At 43.7% G+C, this 14301-nt stretch overlaps 1 protein-coding gene across 2 annotated transcripts in view; it reads right to left on the bottom strand.

Annotated features, from left to right (window-relative positions):
- Nucleotides 1-14301, bottom strand: part of CSMD1 (CUB and Sushi multiple domains 1) — a 1951187-nt gene that overhangs the window by 164624 nt on the left and 1772262 nt on the right. For both annotated transcript variants that reach the window (XM_045086171.1, XM_045086170.1), the window contains 2 exons: nt 12792-12908; nt 3942-4151 (listed from right to left, as the gene is read on the bottom strand). In XM_045086171.1, the coding sequence (XP_044942106.1) occupies nt 3942-4151; nt 12792-12908 (327 nt within the window). The remainder of the gene's footprint in view (nt 1-3941; nt 4152-12791; nt 12909-14301) is intronic.

The following is a 14301-nucleotide window of genomic DNA, read 5'->3' as shown; positions in this document are numbered from 1 at the left end:
GACCCGTTTTAGAAGCACAGGAGTTCCGCGCAGGAAAGTGCGGTGGTGTGGACCAGGAGCAGTGAGCGCGCCTGCGTGGACAGCTCGAAGGTACCTTCAGCGGCTCACTGCGCAGAGAGGCAGTTTGATTGCCTTTCCTCCTGAAGGGGAAAAAATCTGCTTCTACAAAGCAACATCTCTTTTTCTCCCAGAGTCAATTCCCTCAAATTCCACAGTTTTAGGATTCAATAAATGAATAAATAAAAAAAAAATAAAGGTGCTTAGTACCTAGAGCAAAAGGAAAATGAAGAAGAGTAGCTCGTCGAAGAAAGAAGGCGTTTTTACTCCCTAGTGCTAAAGTAATTAAAATTACCTAGTTCTTTTCTGGCATGACATTATTACATGCTAATGTAAGAAGGAGACACAGAGAGAGAGGAATATTCAACTTCTCCAAATGCTGACTTACAAACACTGAAAGCAAGAGAGAGTCACTAAAATTCTTAATGACCCCAAATTTCACAAACATTCTAAAAACCTCAGTACCAATAAGCCCACACCCATAGGAAAAGAGGAAGAAAACACACTGGATTTTATCTTCCACCAGGAATCCTTTGTTTGGGTCTAGGAAAATAACTATTATCGACACCTATCAATCTCAAGCAACGCGGCCTCATGTGTCTAATCACAGGTGTGCAGTGGGAATGCCAGTGGAATCGCGCCATGGTCTTCCCGATGTCTGCTATATTTTCCAAAATCTAAAGAACTGATAAATATCTTCATGCTACCCTTCTGTTTTCAGCCTTTGACTTAGAAATAGGGCACATGAACTCAATTTTATTCAACACGGCTCTTCACCTTCCGTATCTCAAGTTCTGTATAAGTCATTTAACTTCTGGACAGCTACATCCACTGTACCACTTTTGACCTTTCCACGGCCATAAATAAATGACAGGGTTTCAGAACAAGGGATATGGCAGAGACATCGTTCAGAATGACAAGTTTTATCTGCATGACTTATGCATCTTCGTACGAGTTATTAATTATAAACTTAACTTATAAATTCAAGTAGGACCTAGAATTTTGATGTGACATACCAGTCAGAATGGTGTCATTTTGGCCATTTATAAATTTCATAAAATGAGAAACACTGATAAGCTCCCTAACTGCCATCCCTGTCAGATATGATACGCTTCAAGAAATTGGAACACCTCAAATTCATGTTCCCATTCGTTTTATTTAACTTATGTTTACAGCTCTAATTTATAGGAAATTAATTGCCTACAATAAAAGGATATCTTTCTTAGGAAGTATTTGCTTAGTTATTTATTTTTTGATGTGGATACTTAGAGTCAGGCATCAAGTAAATAAAACATTTGCTCAGGCAACCAGATGTTTGGCCTAGATGAGAATTCACCAAATACAACGTTTGAAGGCCACAGAGGCAAAACCAGCGATCAAAGCTCGCAGGGACTACAGGAAACTTCTGAAATCAATGCCTTCCCTCTGTGGGGGCCGCCACTAGGACACCTGGGGGAGCCGTCCCTCTGTGCAAACACAGACCAAAAGTTTGCAGATTCTGACACTGCAAGATACAGGAAAGTGGATCTATGGATATTTTGCAAATCGTATGAAATCTGATTCTAAATATTTAAAAGTTAAATTTAAAAAATAACATTTGGGGGTGCCTGGGTGGTGCAGTCTTTTAGCGTCTGCCTTCAGATCAGGTCATGGTCCCAGGGTCCTAGGATCAAGCTGTGCATCGGGCTCCTGGCTCAGCAGAAAGCCTGCTTCTCCCCCCCTGCTGCTCCCCCTGCTTGTGCTCTCTCTTGTTGTGTCTCTCTCTCATAGAAATTAAGCCTTTAGAGAAAATATATATAATAATATTGTGCCAGCCAATGGCAGCAACGTATGACCTCTCGTCTAGATAATTTCTATTTAGACTCTGTGTGTGTGTATGTATTTATTTTAGACCATTCTTTTTGGATTCAAGTAATTGAAAGCTTTAAAAATGGGTAGATATGGCCTAAATCACCCTACCTGGAAAAAGCAAAAGAAATAAAACAAAAAACATTTTTGAACTCTGGAGGTTAGTGTTATGTAAGATAAAGTGTAGTTTCAAAACTATACTAAAGTATAGTTCCCAAACTTTCACGTAAATTCATGGGAATTTGTATTTGATTTTTGGAGGCCAAAAGGAAAGACAAGTTAAATTTTGAATTCAGTATTAAAAATATGTACAATGAAGAAGGCTTTTCAAAAGTTCTTGAGACAAAAGAGATAAATCACTTAATCGGAAGTTTGTGGAAGACATGGTAATTACGCACATCTTTCTTGACTCACACATCAAGATCATGCCGACTGAGGAACAGACGGCACCTTATAAGAACCAAGTTTAAAATGATGATCATGGGGGCACCTGGGTGGCTCAGTGGGTTAAGCCTCTGCCTTTGGCTCAGGTCATGATCTCAGGGTCCCGGGATCGAGCCCCACATCGGGCTCTCTGCTCAGCGGGGAGCCTGCTTCCTCCTCTCTCTCTGCCTGCCTCTCTGCCTGCTTGTGATCTCTGTCAAATAAATAAAGAAAAAATCTTTAAAAAATAAATAAATAAATAAATAAATAATAAAATGATGATCATGAACATAATGTGTGCTGCTGTATGTGTGTGCGTGTGTCTCTGTGTGCACCTGTGTGTGTGCCTGTGTACGTTTACATGCCTATGAGTGTGTGTGGCCCTGTGTGTGCATGAGTCTGTGTGCGTACATGTGTCTGTTCACACCTGTGTGTGTGCATATGCCTGTGTATGTGCCCCGTGTATGTGTGCGCAGCTGTGTGTCTCTGTGTGCACTTGTGTGTGTGTCCCTGTAAGTACATGAATATGCTTGTTCACCCCTATGTGTACGCACACACCCGTGTATGTGTGTGCACCTGAGTGTGCATGTGTGTGTGCATGCGCACGTCCCAAGCAGGAGGTGACACTTTCCTAAGGGGCGAGGGGAGGAGTTCGAGCTGGAAGCAATGAAGACCCTGCGCACCGAGGCTCGGTCATGCCTCCTGCCCTGTTCCTCCCCGGCCCCGCCTTCATTCCCCCGTTTTGGCCACCTACGTGGACTTTGTATTTGAAGGGACCCCAAGTTTGGAAATCTAAAGGTATATTTTATATTTAAGTAACGACTTAAGTAACAATGTCTAAAACTTCAACATAAAATACCATCACCTTTTAGTAAGAAAATAGTAAAGCCCTTAATTTCAAAGACAGTCTACGGAATTAAAGAAAGCAAGGATTTAGCCACGTTGAGAAACAAGAAAGCAAGCCCTATTGACATTCTCAGCTTCGTCTGACTTAACAATATTCAAGAAAGGCCTCCTAAATTATTGGGTACGAGAGGAAAATGTTGAACTTTCTCCCATGTTAGAAATGGCTCGATAATGCTGGGTTCAGACTCATCTAAAAGTCTTATATTTAGATGGTTTGAGAAAAGCAGAAATCCAGGCACTGGACTGGTTCTCTGACGTCATGTGAAACGGCTTCAATAATACCTTTAGACACTCTTTTGAGCTGAGGCAAGGTCCCAAGCATGAGGGCCGCTGCCAGTCCCACAGCCACTGGGAGCGGACTCTCCACTCCTTGGTCCGGAAGGGACACGATGGACCCGCGGCTCAGAGGACAGTGACAAGAGGGAGGAGGTGTGATGCTGAGCGGGTGACTCAGGAGTGTGATGTCGGCCGTGGGGAGGCAGTGACCGCTGGCAAGGCTTGAGCGTGAGGCTGTGGGGACGGCCAGGCGGGCGGGCTGTGCTCCCCCTCCGTGCCTCCGTTTGTGCAGACACGGACAGCCTCGGCTCTGTGACGTGGCTGGAAGCCCCTGGGCCCAGCTACACACAGTTGTCACCAAACACGGAGGTCTGGATTTCAGTACCATCTCAAGCGAGGAGGTATGTCTCTGCACTTCGTGGATCCCTTACCTTGGTAAGTGAGCTTAAACCCTTGCCGGTTCTGGGAGTGGTCGCTGTAGAAGTGGATGCGCGTTTCGTGCGTCGTACTGAGCAGGGCCGAGGGGGGGTCCGGACCACTGAACTGCCCAATCATGGGGCTCGTGTGGTAGGGGCCGTTTTGTATTTCCAGGTAGTCATGATTAGCTTCCGTAGAAAAATTCAGAAACTGAATATGTGCACCTGGGAAAAAACACGCAAAATTAATGGAAATGACTACCAGAATGTGTGAGATCAATGCTTATCCAAAGTGATTCAAGCTCTATCGGTCTCCCCACACTGATTCTCCAGGAGGCAGAACAGCTCAGTCTGGGTGCCAGACAGCTCCCAGCTCCGGCCACAACACACCTTGGTTCAGTGTCGCCTGTGCCACCCACTGGCGATGTGACCTTTGTCTGTGTCATTAACGTCCCTAAAGTCAGCGGCTTGGTCCAGTGTGATTACAGGAGTACATCACAGAGACATGAGGTTACAATACTTAGAATAATGACTGGCACTCGCATCTGGCAATGATTTTGTCCAGCCCTGTTACATTATTACAGCCGTAAACGCAAGGTTGTAATTCTGTGTCTAATCATCCGTGCACTCATTTACAACTTTATCGAGAAAGAAGCCAAAATGGGTCTAAGAAAATGCCCTAGCCATTCCAAGTGGACTTTAAATGGATGGTCGTCCCGCCACACAAGAGACTTGCTAATTTAACAAAGGATCATTCCAATTGTGTCATGCACACGAAGCACACTACGGATGTTTGCAAGAAACCCGATCCAGAAATCCCACGGTAATTTACACACTTCAGTCAAGAGCCTGGCTCGGGTCGCACACTACAGGACTGTCCAAATGACCAGCGTCACTGGTATCATGTTCATCTTAGAGGATAATTTAGAAGCATTTAGAGGAAATTCCTCTTGATAATTTAGGAGAATGTCAGATTTAGAGGAAATCAAAATCAGAATCATTTAGTTATTTATTATAACTTCGTGGAATTTTTTGAAAATTTATTTGACTACTGTTACTGAAATATTTTAAGTCACTTAAATAGTTGACAGAGGGCTCGAAGGGCATTAAACATAAATCCATGCAACTAATTTAGGTTTATAAAGCCTAAACTGAGAATTCCAATAGCCATTACCAATTATTCTCCCAACCCGTGAGAAAAGCATCACTCTGTGTAATTCTCTCCCTTGATCATTAAGAGAAGCTTTATTTTTACTTCTCATCTAATATATCTGACACATGCTTGCTAGGTCTGGAAAACTGAAGATAATGCTTACATGGGTTGCCTCACGTAAGTGTTCGTGAGGAGTAAAAGGATAATAAACATTTCTGCTTAGGTCCTGATGGGGAATACAGTTACCACGAGCGGCATTCAGTGCAAAAGGAGGAAGAAAAGTCCAAGTAGAGTAGGAAAGAAACACAGGCACTCAGGACACAGATCGTGATCCCAGAAGAATGATTCTATCGATGATGGAGAGAACTTTGCGAGGAAGCATTGAGGGATAAGCAGTGGCCCTTTGTCTGGGAGTAAATGTGAGGCCAACCAATGAGCAAACACTTTTCTCGCAATTACCCAGCAAAGTCCTTATCAGTACCATCACGATTCGACAGGCGAGCAAGCGAAGGCCCTGAGTGCTGGGTATTATGTCCAGGGCAGCAACGGACACGCAGGGCTACATTCACACCTGAGCCCAGCTGGCGAAACGCTCATGTTCCTAGTTTGCAAACGGGCTGCGCGAGAGCTAACAACCTCAAGATGCTGGAAATATTCCAGTTCTGATTGGAGAAGACCGCTTATGTTAAGTCTGTTCAACCGTGACAAGGAGAGGAAGGATGGAAGGAATAGAATGTGCGAAACCTCAGGCTGGCTCAGTTGGGAAAGTGTGTGACTCTTGATCTCAGAGCCAGGAGTCCAAGCCTTACCTTGGGTGTAGAGATTCCTGAATATAAGATAAGATAAAATAAAATAGACTTAAAAAAATAAAAGAACATGGGAAACTTTAGGAAGGGAACCAGGAAGCAAGAAGCAGGAGGAAAACCTGGCCTGAGGGAAAGATCTTTAACCAGTCAATCACAACTTAGAAGCATCTTAGAATGAGTCAGTAAATTCCTGTGACACTAGCAGCACCTGAGCCGTCCGGGAAGAGGGATCCTGGTCTGCCCTGGTCTCGGCCACCGCCGTGTTACAGACAACATAGGAGTAGGCGGTACTGCTACAACCTAAAACATGTCTGTGAATATTTTTAAAATGTTAAGTAATTAACTTTATTGAAGAACCATCAATGAAGTGTTCATTTTTTCCCCTAAATTTCAACAAATATGTGGGTCAAATTTGGAAGCAGAAAAAAGCAGGGGGGGATTGAGGGAGGAAGGAGAGAAGGAGAGAAGGAAGGAGGAGGGAGGGGGGGCGGGGGACGGAGGAGGGGGGAGGGGGGAGGGGGGAGGGGGGAGGAAGATACTTAATTTAAAGAGGGAGGAGGGGAGGGAGGACTAGTGGATCTCTGGGCTCTGAAGGCCTGGTCCACACTCAGGCAGCTGAGCTCCTGGACCACTTAGCAACCTGCACATGCACTGGATTGATTCCCTCGCTCACTGTTGAATTAGAAACAAGGTTTCCTTTTGTAGCAGGGCCCAGAGATCTGATAAAAGAGCTTATTACTAATAACCTGTCCTTTTTCTGAGTGAGTCTGTGCCTAGGTCAGGGCTGCTGAGCCCTGTGGTCTAGAATTTCAGGGACACCTGTCACATTCATCACTGTGAAGCATAACGCACACATGGGAGCAACCACAAACAAACCCAAAATTATTGACATTTCTGTCCATGTCCCAAAGTGCGACGACCATGGGGAATTAGCACGAGACCAGACACTCACAGAACACATTCACAGTTTGGGGATCAAATCAAATCAAAGAGCAGGGAAATGGCTTCAAATCAGCTCATTTCAGATATGCACACGCAGACCTCGGATGTATTTGTCCAGAGATACATTTTGAAATTCATGGAATGACACAGTCGGGGGAGAAACCAAAGGCCGCAAGCAGGTCAGGGGTGAAGCAGTCAAAGACGGACAAAATCTCAAAGTGACGGAAACAGTAAGAGGGGTCTTTACTGATTTGGGATTAAACTTGACATGGAAATAGAATAGTGACAATTACAATTTTAGAAGAAACATTAGCATTTTAAGCAGGATAAAGTACCCAGCCACATTTCAAACCTCCTAATACACATCAGGAAATGGAACAGAATAGAGCTCAGCGTTAATCTGGTTTAAAATGGAATTATTCAGCTATCAGAATTTCAGTGACTTGTGTCAAGTTTAGGATCATGAAGCCAGAATGAAGGGATTGATAGAAGCATTACCTAGCTATCCTCTTACTATCTCTCCAAACGCTGTAAAAATGTGTCACTGCGACGCGAGAATCCATCTGAATGTCCATTTGGAGACTAACATAGCGCGCGCTCTCTGAGCTCATGTCATCACCGTGCACGCCGAAAACCAAGTGTCAGTAAAAGTCACCCGCACAAAGGGTTTTTGACTTTGGATTTGACAAAACTTTAAACACTAATGTGGCCGTGACTTCTCGGTTAAACCTCGTGTTTTAGTCGGTAGACCTTGTGAATATGACGCGCTCTGGTAAGCGCCTCCAGTGCGTCCTGAACTCTGGCAGCTCACGGTTGAGAGCTGAGGGAACGCCTCCCTGCATGGGTCCGAGATGGCCAGAGACACAGTCAGTTTGGACAGCAGGGCATGCAGAGCCGGAGGGGTGGTTTTTAAGTATGAAAGGCAATGATAAAGCAAAAACAAACAAACCAACAAAAAACGTGGTTGCACGTCTGCTGTCTGCTGACTGTGACTTGAAAAAATTCGAGAAAATAGAGACAGACATTCTGTGTCGATGAGGCTTGTGCCAAAGCAACACAAACCAGCAACCCAAATCTGCGAAAAAGAAAGAAAATGACATAAAAATCATTAGAGAATCTGGTGTAGCAACAAAAAGCAGCCAATGACCCAATAGCCCCTTCCTCGCATCAGGCGTTACACTCATTCAGAAGAGCTCTGTGAGAATCGTGCTTTCTGATATTTATTTATTCTGCTTATTTTTGATTTATTATTATTTTTAAAGATTGTATTTATTCATTAGAGAGAGCGCGCATGAGTGAGAGCAACAGAGCGAGAGGGAGGGAGAAGGAGCAGGGGCAGAGGGAGAGGGAGGAGCAGGCTCCCTGCTGAGCAGGGAGCCAGACACCGGGCTCCATCCCTGGACCCTGAGATCATGACCTGAGGTGAAGGCAGACGCTTCACCAAGAGAGCCACTCAGGCATCCCATTGATATTTAATTTAAAGATAAGGAAAGGAGATTCAAAGCCATTGTGGTAATTTGTGCAAATCAATGGCACAGTGACTGATAGTGCTAAGGTTTCTACTCCATTCAGAGCCCCCAGACATGGGCACCGAGGACCCCTGCTGTCCACCCCTTGGCTCGAAGTGCCCCCATCACTGAGAAAGCCGAGTTCTCTGCCTGAGACAGGATGCAAGGAATAGTTACCACTGGAACAAATAATTAGCAATGCAAAGGTGGTTTTCACATATTGCCAAAGTCACTACTCCTTTTGCCTGTTTAAACTATCGACTAACCTTGGGCATGGGAGAGAATGAGATAATCAAAAGATTATTTCTCTATGCTTGTAGCAGCTATACTAACGGACTAGAGAAGCTCTTGGGCAGTCCCACACAATGCAGTTGCACCGAAAGACCCTAACGACCCTGAGGAAAATCCTCCATGACTGAAAAACATCAAGAAAGGCAGCGATACCGTGCTCTGCATCAGTGTGTCGTTCAGGTAGCTGGGGAAGCTGAAGCATCTGGGCTCACCAGTACGATAGTCACCAATGCCCCGAGCAACCAAAAACTACACCCAGGAATGCATGTGCAGATCCCCAGCACTTGAAGAAATGAGGAAACTAACTAAAAATATTGAAATGGAATTTATGTTTAAGAAAACTCTGGATCCCCTTTCCCTGTCTGGCCAGCAGTGCTGAGAGGGAGCATGGAGGGGGCAGCCACGGGAATTCCATTGTACCTACTGGACCCATTCCTGCCAATGATTCTTGTACACAGCCGAGTCTGAGAACTGCTGGGCTAAGCGACCGTTTCCCTTGGTACTTAGTATTGCCAGTTTAAGTACGTGTCCACAATGACTGGTCTTCTCTTTGTGCCTTACGGAAGCAAGTTCCCCACTGCGCCCACTTCTTGATGAACTTCCCAGAGCTACTACAACATACATTGTTTAAAATGGTTTCCCAAACCTCAGACAGAGAAAGGGCTGTTAGGAGATCCCCGCCCCCACAGATACACGCACGCATGCGTGCGCGCGCGCGCGCACACACACACACACACACACACACACGCGGGTGAACTAGAATAGGGGCCGCCAGTGAGAAGCGACAGCAATGTGTCAATGCCCATGTTCATTTGGAAGAGCTGATTGGCTCTACCAGATTTCTACTGTAAAGTGTCCATCACATTATGCATTGAAGGAGGAAATGCTTTCCAGCTTGCTTACCAGAATCATCCTAACCGCGGGAGTTTTCTGCAGTGACATCCCTAGAAACATATCTTCCCAATCCCCTGATCTGTTCCACTAATAGGACACAATGTGGGAGATCAGAGAGGGAAGAAGTTATCATTAAGGCCCATGATGCTCATCTTTGCTATGCCGCTCTTTGTTTCTGTGATAAGGAACTTCTGGAGTGTTTGACTTAAACTTTCAGATTCCTGGGTTCCAAACCCAAACTTCCTTTCTCCAATTTTCCACGGTAGTGATCTCATGTCTGCCTATAACTTGGGTGCGTACAGGGGATCCTGTGGTCAAGACAAGGCTGAGGGAAAGGGAAGCCAAGAGGAGAACAGTAGTGCCGGAGACACAGAGCCGGAGTGAAACAGGAGAGTCCACCGCGGGACAGGCTGAGGAGGAGAAGAAGGAAGTGATGAATCTGAATTTGAACGGAGTCTGTGTGACACCTTTGGGTGCCCCAGATGAAAAGACATCACAGGCAGCTGAAAATGGGGAGCTCAAATGTGTGTGTTTGAGAGCTAGGCGAGAGGTGGTGTTTTGAGTCGTGTTATTATAAGGAAGAAATGGCAGACATGGATAAAATAAATTGACTTAAGAGTTTCAAAAATCTCATGGGGGATTGAAAGTTAGGATGTAAAGTTTTCTCGACATCAGCAAAATGCTCTGTAATTTTTTAAACTTCAGAAAGCTTTTTTAGCAGGGATGAAAAAACCCCAAATATTCACCGTGTTGAGGGACCTCTACCACTTACATGCCTTCTCCCTCATTTGTAACTTCATGTTTAGAAGGATATTTATAGATTATAAAATTTATCACAAGCAAACCTGGTGCCTGACATTGAATCTGTAACATTACAGTTGATTCTTGAACAACGCAGATTTTTTACAGCACAGAACTATAAATGCATTTTCTCTTCCTTAAGATTTTCTTATTAACATTTTCTTTTCTCTAGCTCACTTTATTGTAAGAATACAGTACATAAAGAAAATACAACATACAACGTGTGTTCATCAACTGTTCATGTTATCGATTAGACAGGCTTCTGATCAACAGTAGGTTATTATTAATTAAATTGTTTTGGAATCAAAAGCTATGCTTGAATCATTGAGTATACTGGGTCAGCACCCCAAACCTCAGGCTGTTCATGGTTCAACTGTATTCTGAAGCATAACTACATTTATTCTAAAGAGGTAGGGATAGTGATACTATGTCATACATATTTAGGATTTAAGACATAAAATTTCTTTTTGCATTTTCTTCAAGATAGCTTCAAAACGCAACAGCATGCAATATCAAATATTTAAAGACTTACATCATTTTAATTGTAACATATCATAAATCTTTTCTTTCATTTTGGCATTTCTTCAAATAAATATTTTGTTTGAGTTCATAGGTCATGACCCTAAGACAACTTGGCTGATTTTCCCCCTGAATTATTATCTTTTATATTGGCTTACGGGTAAGCAACATGAGGAAAAATGCCAGACAATAACCTTCTCCACCACAGAATGGTCAAGTTGGAAAAACAAGATAATGAAATATTTATATCAACTTATGAATAATATATTTCTCATGAGATTTGAAAGGGAAGTGGGACATACTTGGGATAATAATAACAATAATAATAATAAACCTGCTGAGTTCTTTCTTCTCTGTTTTTGCTGTTTACAATGCAAAGCCCTGTGTTGAACACCTCTGAATTGTTTGTTAGCCTTAGCCATAACCCCATGTGGCTTTTTTGGTTTTTCAGATGAGCAAAGCACATCTCCCATTTCAGTAGACCATACCCTAGCAGTCAGTGCTGCAGTGGGCCTGTGTTTCTCTGAATCTCTGCTTTTAACTATTGTGGTCATTTGTTTAATAAACCCATGACCCTCAATGGCCTTGAGATGCTGCTGGAATACGGGGGTCACAGGCATGTCCCATCCAAACCCACTGCCTGGTTCAACCATTGCATCCACCACATCCATATCTCAGATCCCCATGGAAGGGGCACAGATGGCACTTGTGAGAAAAGCTGAGCTAATGTTGATTGAACATGGGGCAGAACTACTTCCCCACGGCTTGGAGCTGATGACTGAAAAACAAAACTACACTAAAAATTCTGGAAGAAGTAGAGAGCCTCTGTAGTCCTTTTGCGGTTGCTCACCTTCCCCTCCCCACTCACTCTCTGGCCGGCCCCTTAAAGAGCTCAATGGACATGAACCTCCCATGAGGTCCCCCCTACTGTGCTCCCCCACTTCCCTGTGTAAAACTCCATGTCTGTTTGCAGCATGTCCATGCTCGCACACCTGACTGACGTCCGCCAAGCCCTCCTGCCAGCAATGCCTCTTGGTTGCTCTCTGCTGAGCAAGGGGACGGTCCTCTGCATCTGCACTCCCGGAGCTGCTGCCATTCCTGGTACAGATTCTTAAGCCAAAGCTTTGAAAACCTAATGAACCATATGATCTTCTAGGGCAGGTATTTCCACTTAGGTTTAAGTGCATTCATCATTCAACTGACATTTCACTTAGTAGATGAGTTCTCAATCACCATCTCCTAGGACACTCAGTGGTGCGCCTACCAGTGGGGGCTTTGGAGAAATTCACAGGTGGGGAAAACCCAAATTAATGAACTCAAATATGAAGGAAGCCATGACACAGACAAAGAAAGGCATGATAGGGAGTCAAAATTTCACAAAGACTGAATTTCTGGAAAGGGGCAAAATGAAATTTTAGTGTTCATAATGATTTAAATTATCCATTATTTAAGGTAGAGAACCTGAAACTTCCTAAGTAAATATTATAAAAAGCCATTTTCGTGAACCTAAATCAATGCAATATATAATTACAAAAATTTATAGAACAGTCCTAAAATGTGTCATAACTTGAAAAAGCCTTCAAAATCATACCAAAGGAACAACAACCATTACTGCATCCCAGAAATAGACTATAAAAGGTGGTACTATAAATAAAGAGATGGATAACTGAATTAGGGATGCTGCATTTTATACTTCATGTGCCTACTCTATCATCATCCATCTAATTTAATTTGCTTTGAAAAGAGCTGCATGGCTGAATTGATTTTTTAATAACTGTCTGTTCTTGAAGTTATTCCGCCAAAGCGTTATTTAAATTTCTAAGCCACTTTCAATTAAAGACAGTTACGTCAACAGAATAAGGTGTGTTTTTCATTCAGCTGAATTCTTTCCAAGACAGAAATTAAAAAGTTGAAGTTTTAGGAATTAAAAAAAAAAAATGCTTTCACTTACCATAGCCAACGGGCAGCTCGATTTTCCACGTGCAGTCCAGGTTGTTGGGGTAAGCGCCCGGAAACCCTGGGCTCAAGATCACGCCCCCCATGCTGCTCAGCGTCCCTCCGCAGGTTGCTGTGAAGTGGACAGGCATGCTTAGTGCTGGGGCCATCGCTTTCTGACACGAGGATTTAACTCCACCTGCTCTGTTTGACTGTGCTGCATTAAAGCAAGTCTGCAGAAGTGGATTCGCCCTTAACGAGGACACGTGGCCCAGGTGGCTAGCTGTATGTGACCATACACGACCCAGTGGCTAGTTATACAGACCATGCAATGCCTCGTTATATTTACGGGACTGGTTCTTCCCTATCCCATGCCAACTCCTGAAGAACAGACTGTTTTTCAAAATGTGTCTACTTCTGGTACCCGGAGCCTGAGGGAAGGCGAGTCAGTATAATGCATGTTTGTCAGGCATCCCCAGGACTTTCAGGTGATGGTTGACGATGCACTGAGTGGGAATATTACCTATTTTATTCCCTGGTAACCAAGTGCTGCCAACCAGGCTGAGTAAACACATTGCATGACTTAATTTAAACCCTAAAACAGTTGGTGTTACGTTTACCCCTTTTACAGATTAGGAAACTGAGCCTGAACAGATGAAGTAATTTGCCTGAACAACACAACTAGAATACGGCGCCAGCTCCATCGGTTTCCAGGACCGATCTTTTTAGCAGGATGATTGCCGCTGGAGTTCTTTTAGGCATTGGAGTGCAGCTCTCCAACACCTTCTTCCCCGGAAACCTACACTTGTGGCTGTGACCGGGCTTGAACTAAGCCTCCACTAAACCTGACCTGGGTTACCCATAATTTATGTCTACAGTAGCTGAGGTTTGGCTAGAAGGAAACAACCGAGTTTATAACACACTTATCAAATATATGTGGAAGCAGAGGAAATTCTGACCCTTGACCAGTTGTGACCTATTAAATGGCAATATCTTATATTTCAAAGTAATAATGCAAATGCTGTCACATCTTTGCAGGAAGTCGCATTAAAAGGCTTTCTTACTATTCTAACAACGTTCTTATCAGGCAAACTCTGTTTTGGAAGGAACCTCTGTTAGAGACCTCTGAATCTCCCTTCCAAGCCTACAGCAGACTTTTTTTTTCTTCCTTCTTTTTCTTCTTTTTAATCACCAACATAGAAAAACTTTACCTGTCAAGGGCACATTTGGGGAATGGCACAAGGGGGAAAAGTCTAACTAGTCTTAAAAAATCAAGTCTGGTGAATATGGTAATGGCCCAAACTGGGAATCCTAATCGGGGCTTGACACTGTATAAGTTATTAAAGATGTAGGTTTAAAAAAAAATTAAAAAGGTAGTTTTGTGGGATGAGTGAATAATTCCAGTAAAACTCTGAATGTGAACTTCGTTGTCTGTGTATGACCTCTTGGGTGTCTTCTCTGTGGGAAAACTAGGAATGTGGAAACACTGGTTCTGGGATGCACTTCATCCATGAGTCTGTCCGTTC

This window comes from Mustela putorius, unplaced genomic scaffold (assembly GCF_011764305.1).
Source record: "Mustela putorius furo isolate JIRA1106 unplaced genomic scaffold, ASM1176430v1.1 tig00000905_pilon_pilon_pilon, whole genome shotgun sequence".
Lineage (NCBI taxonomy): Eukaryota > Metazoa > Chordata > Mammalia > Carnivora > Mustelidae > Mustela > Mustela putorius.
The sequence above is the reverse complement of the archived record's forward strand: the minus strand, read 5'-3'. Positions and strand labels throughout refer to the sequence as shown.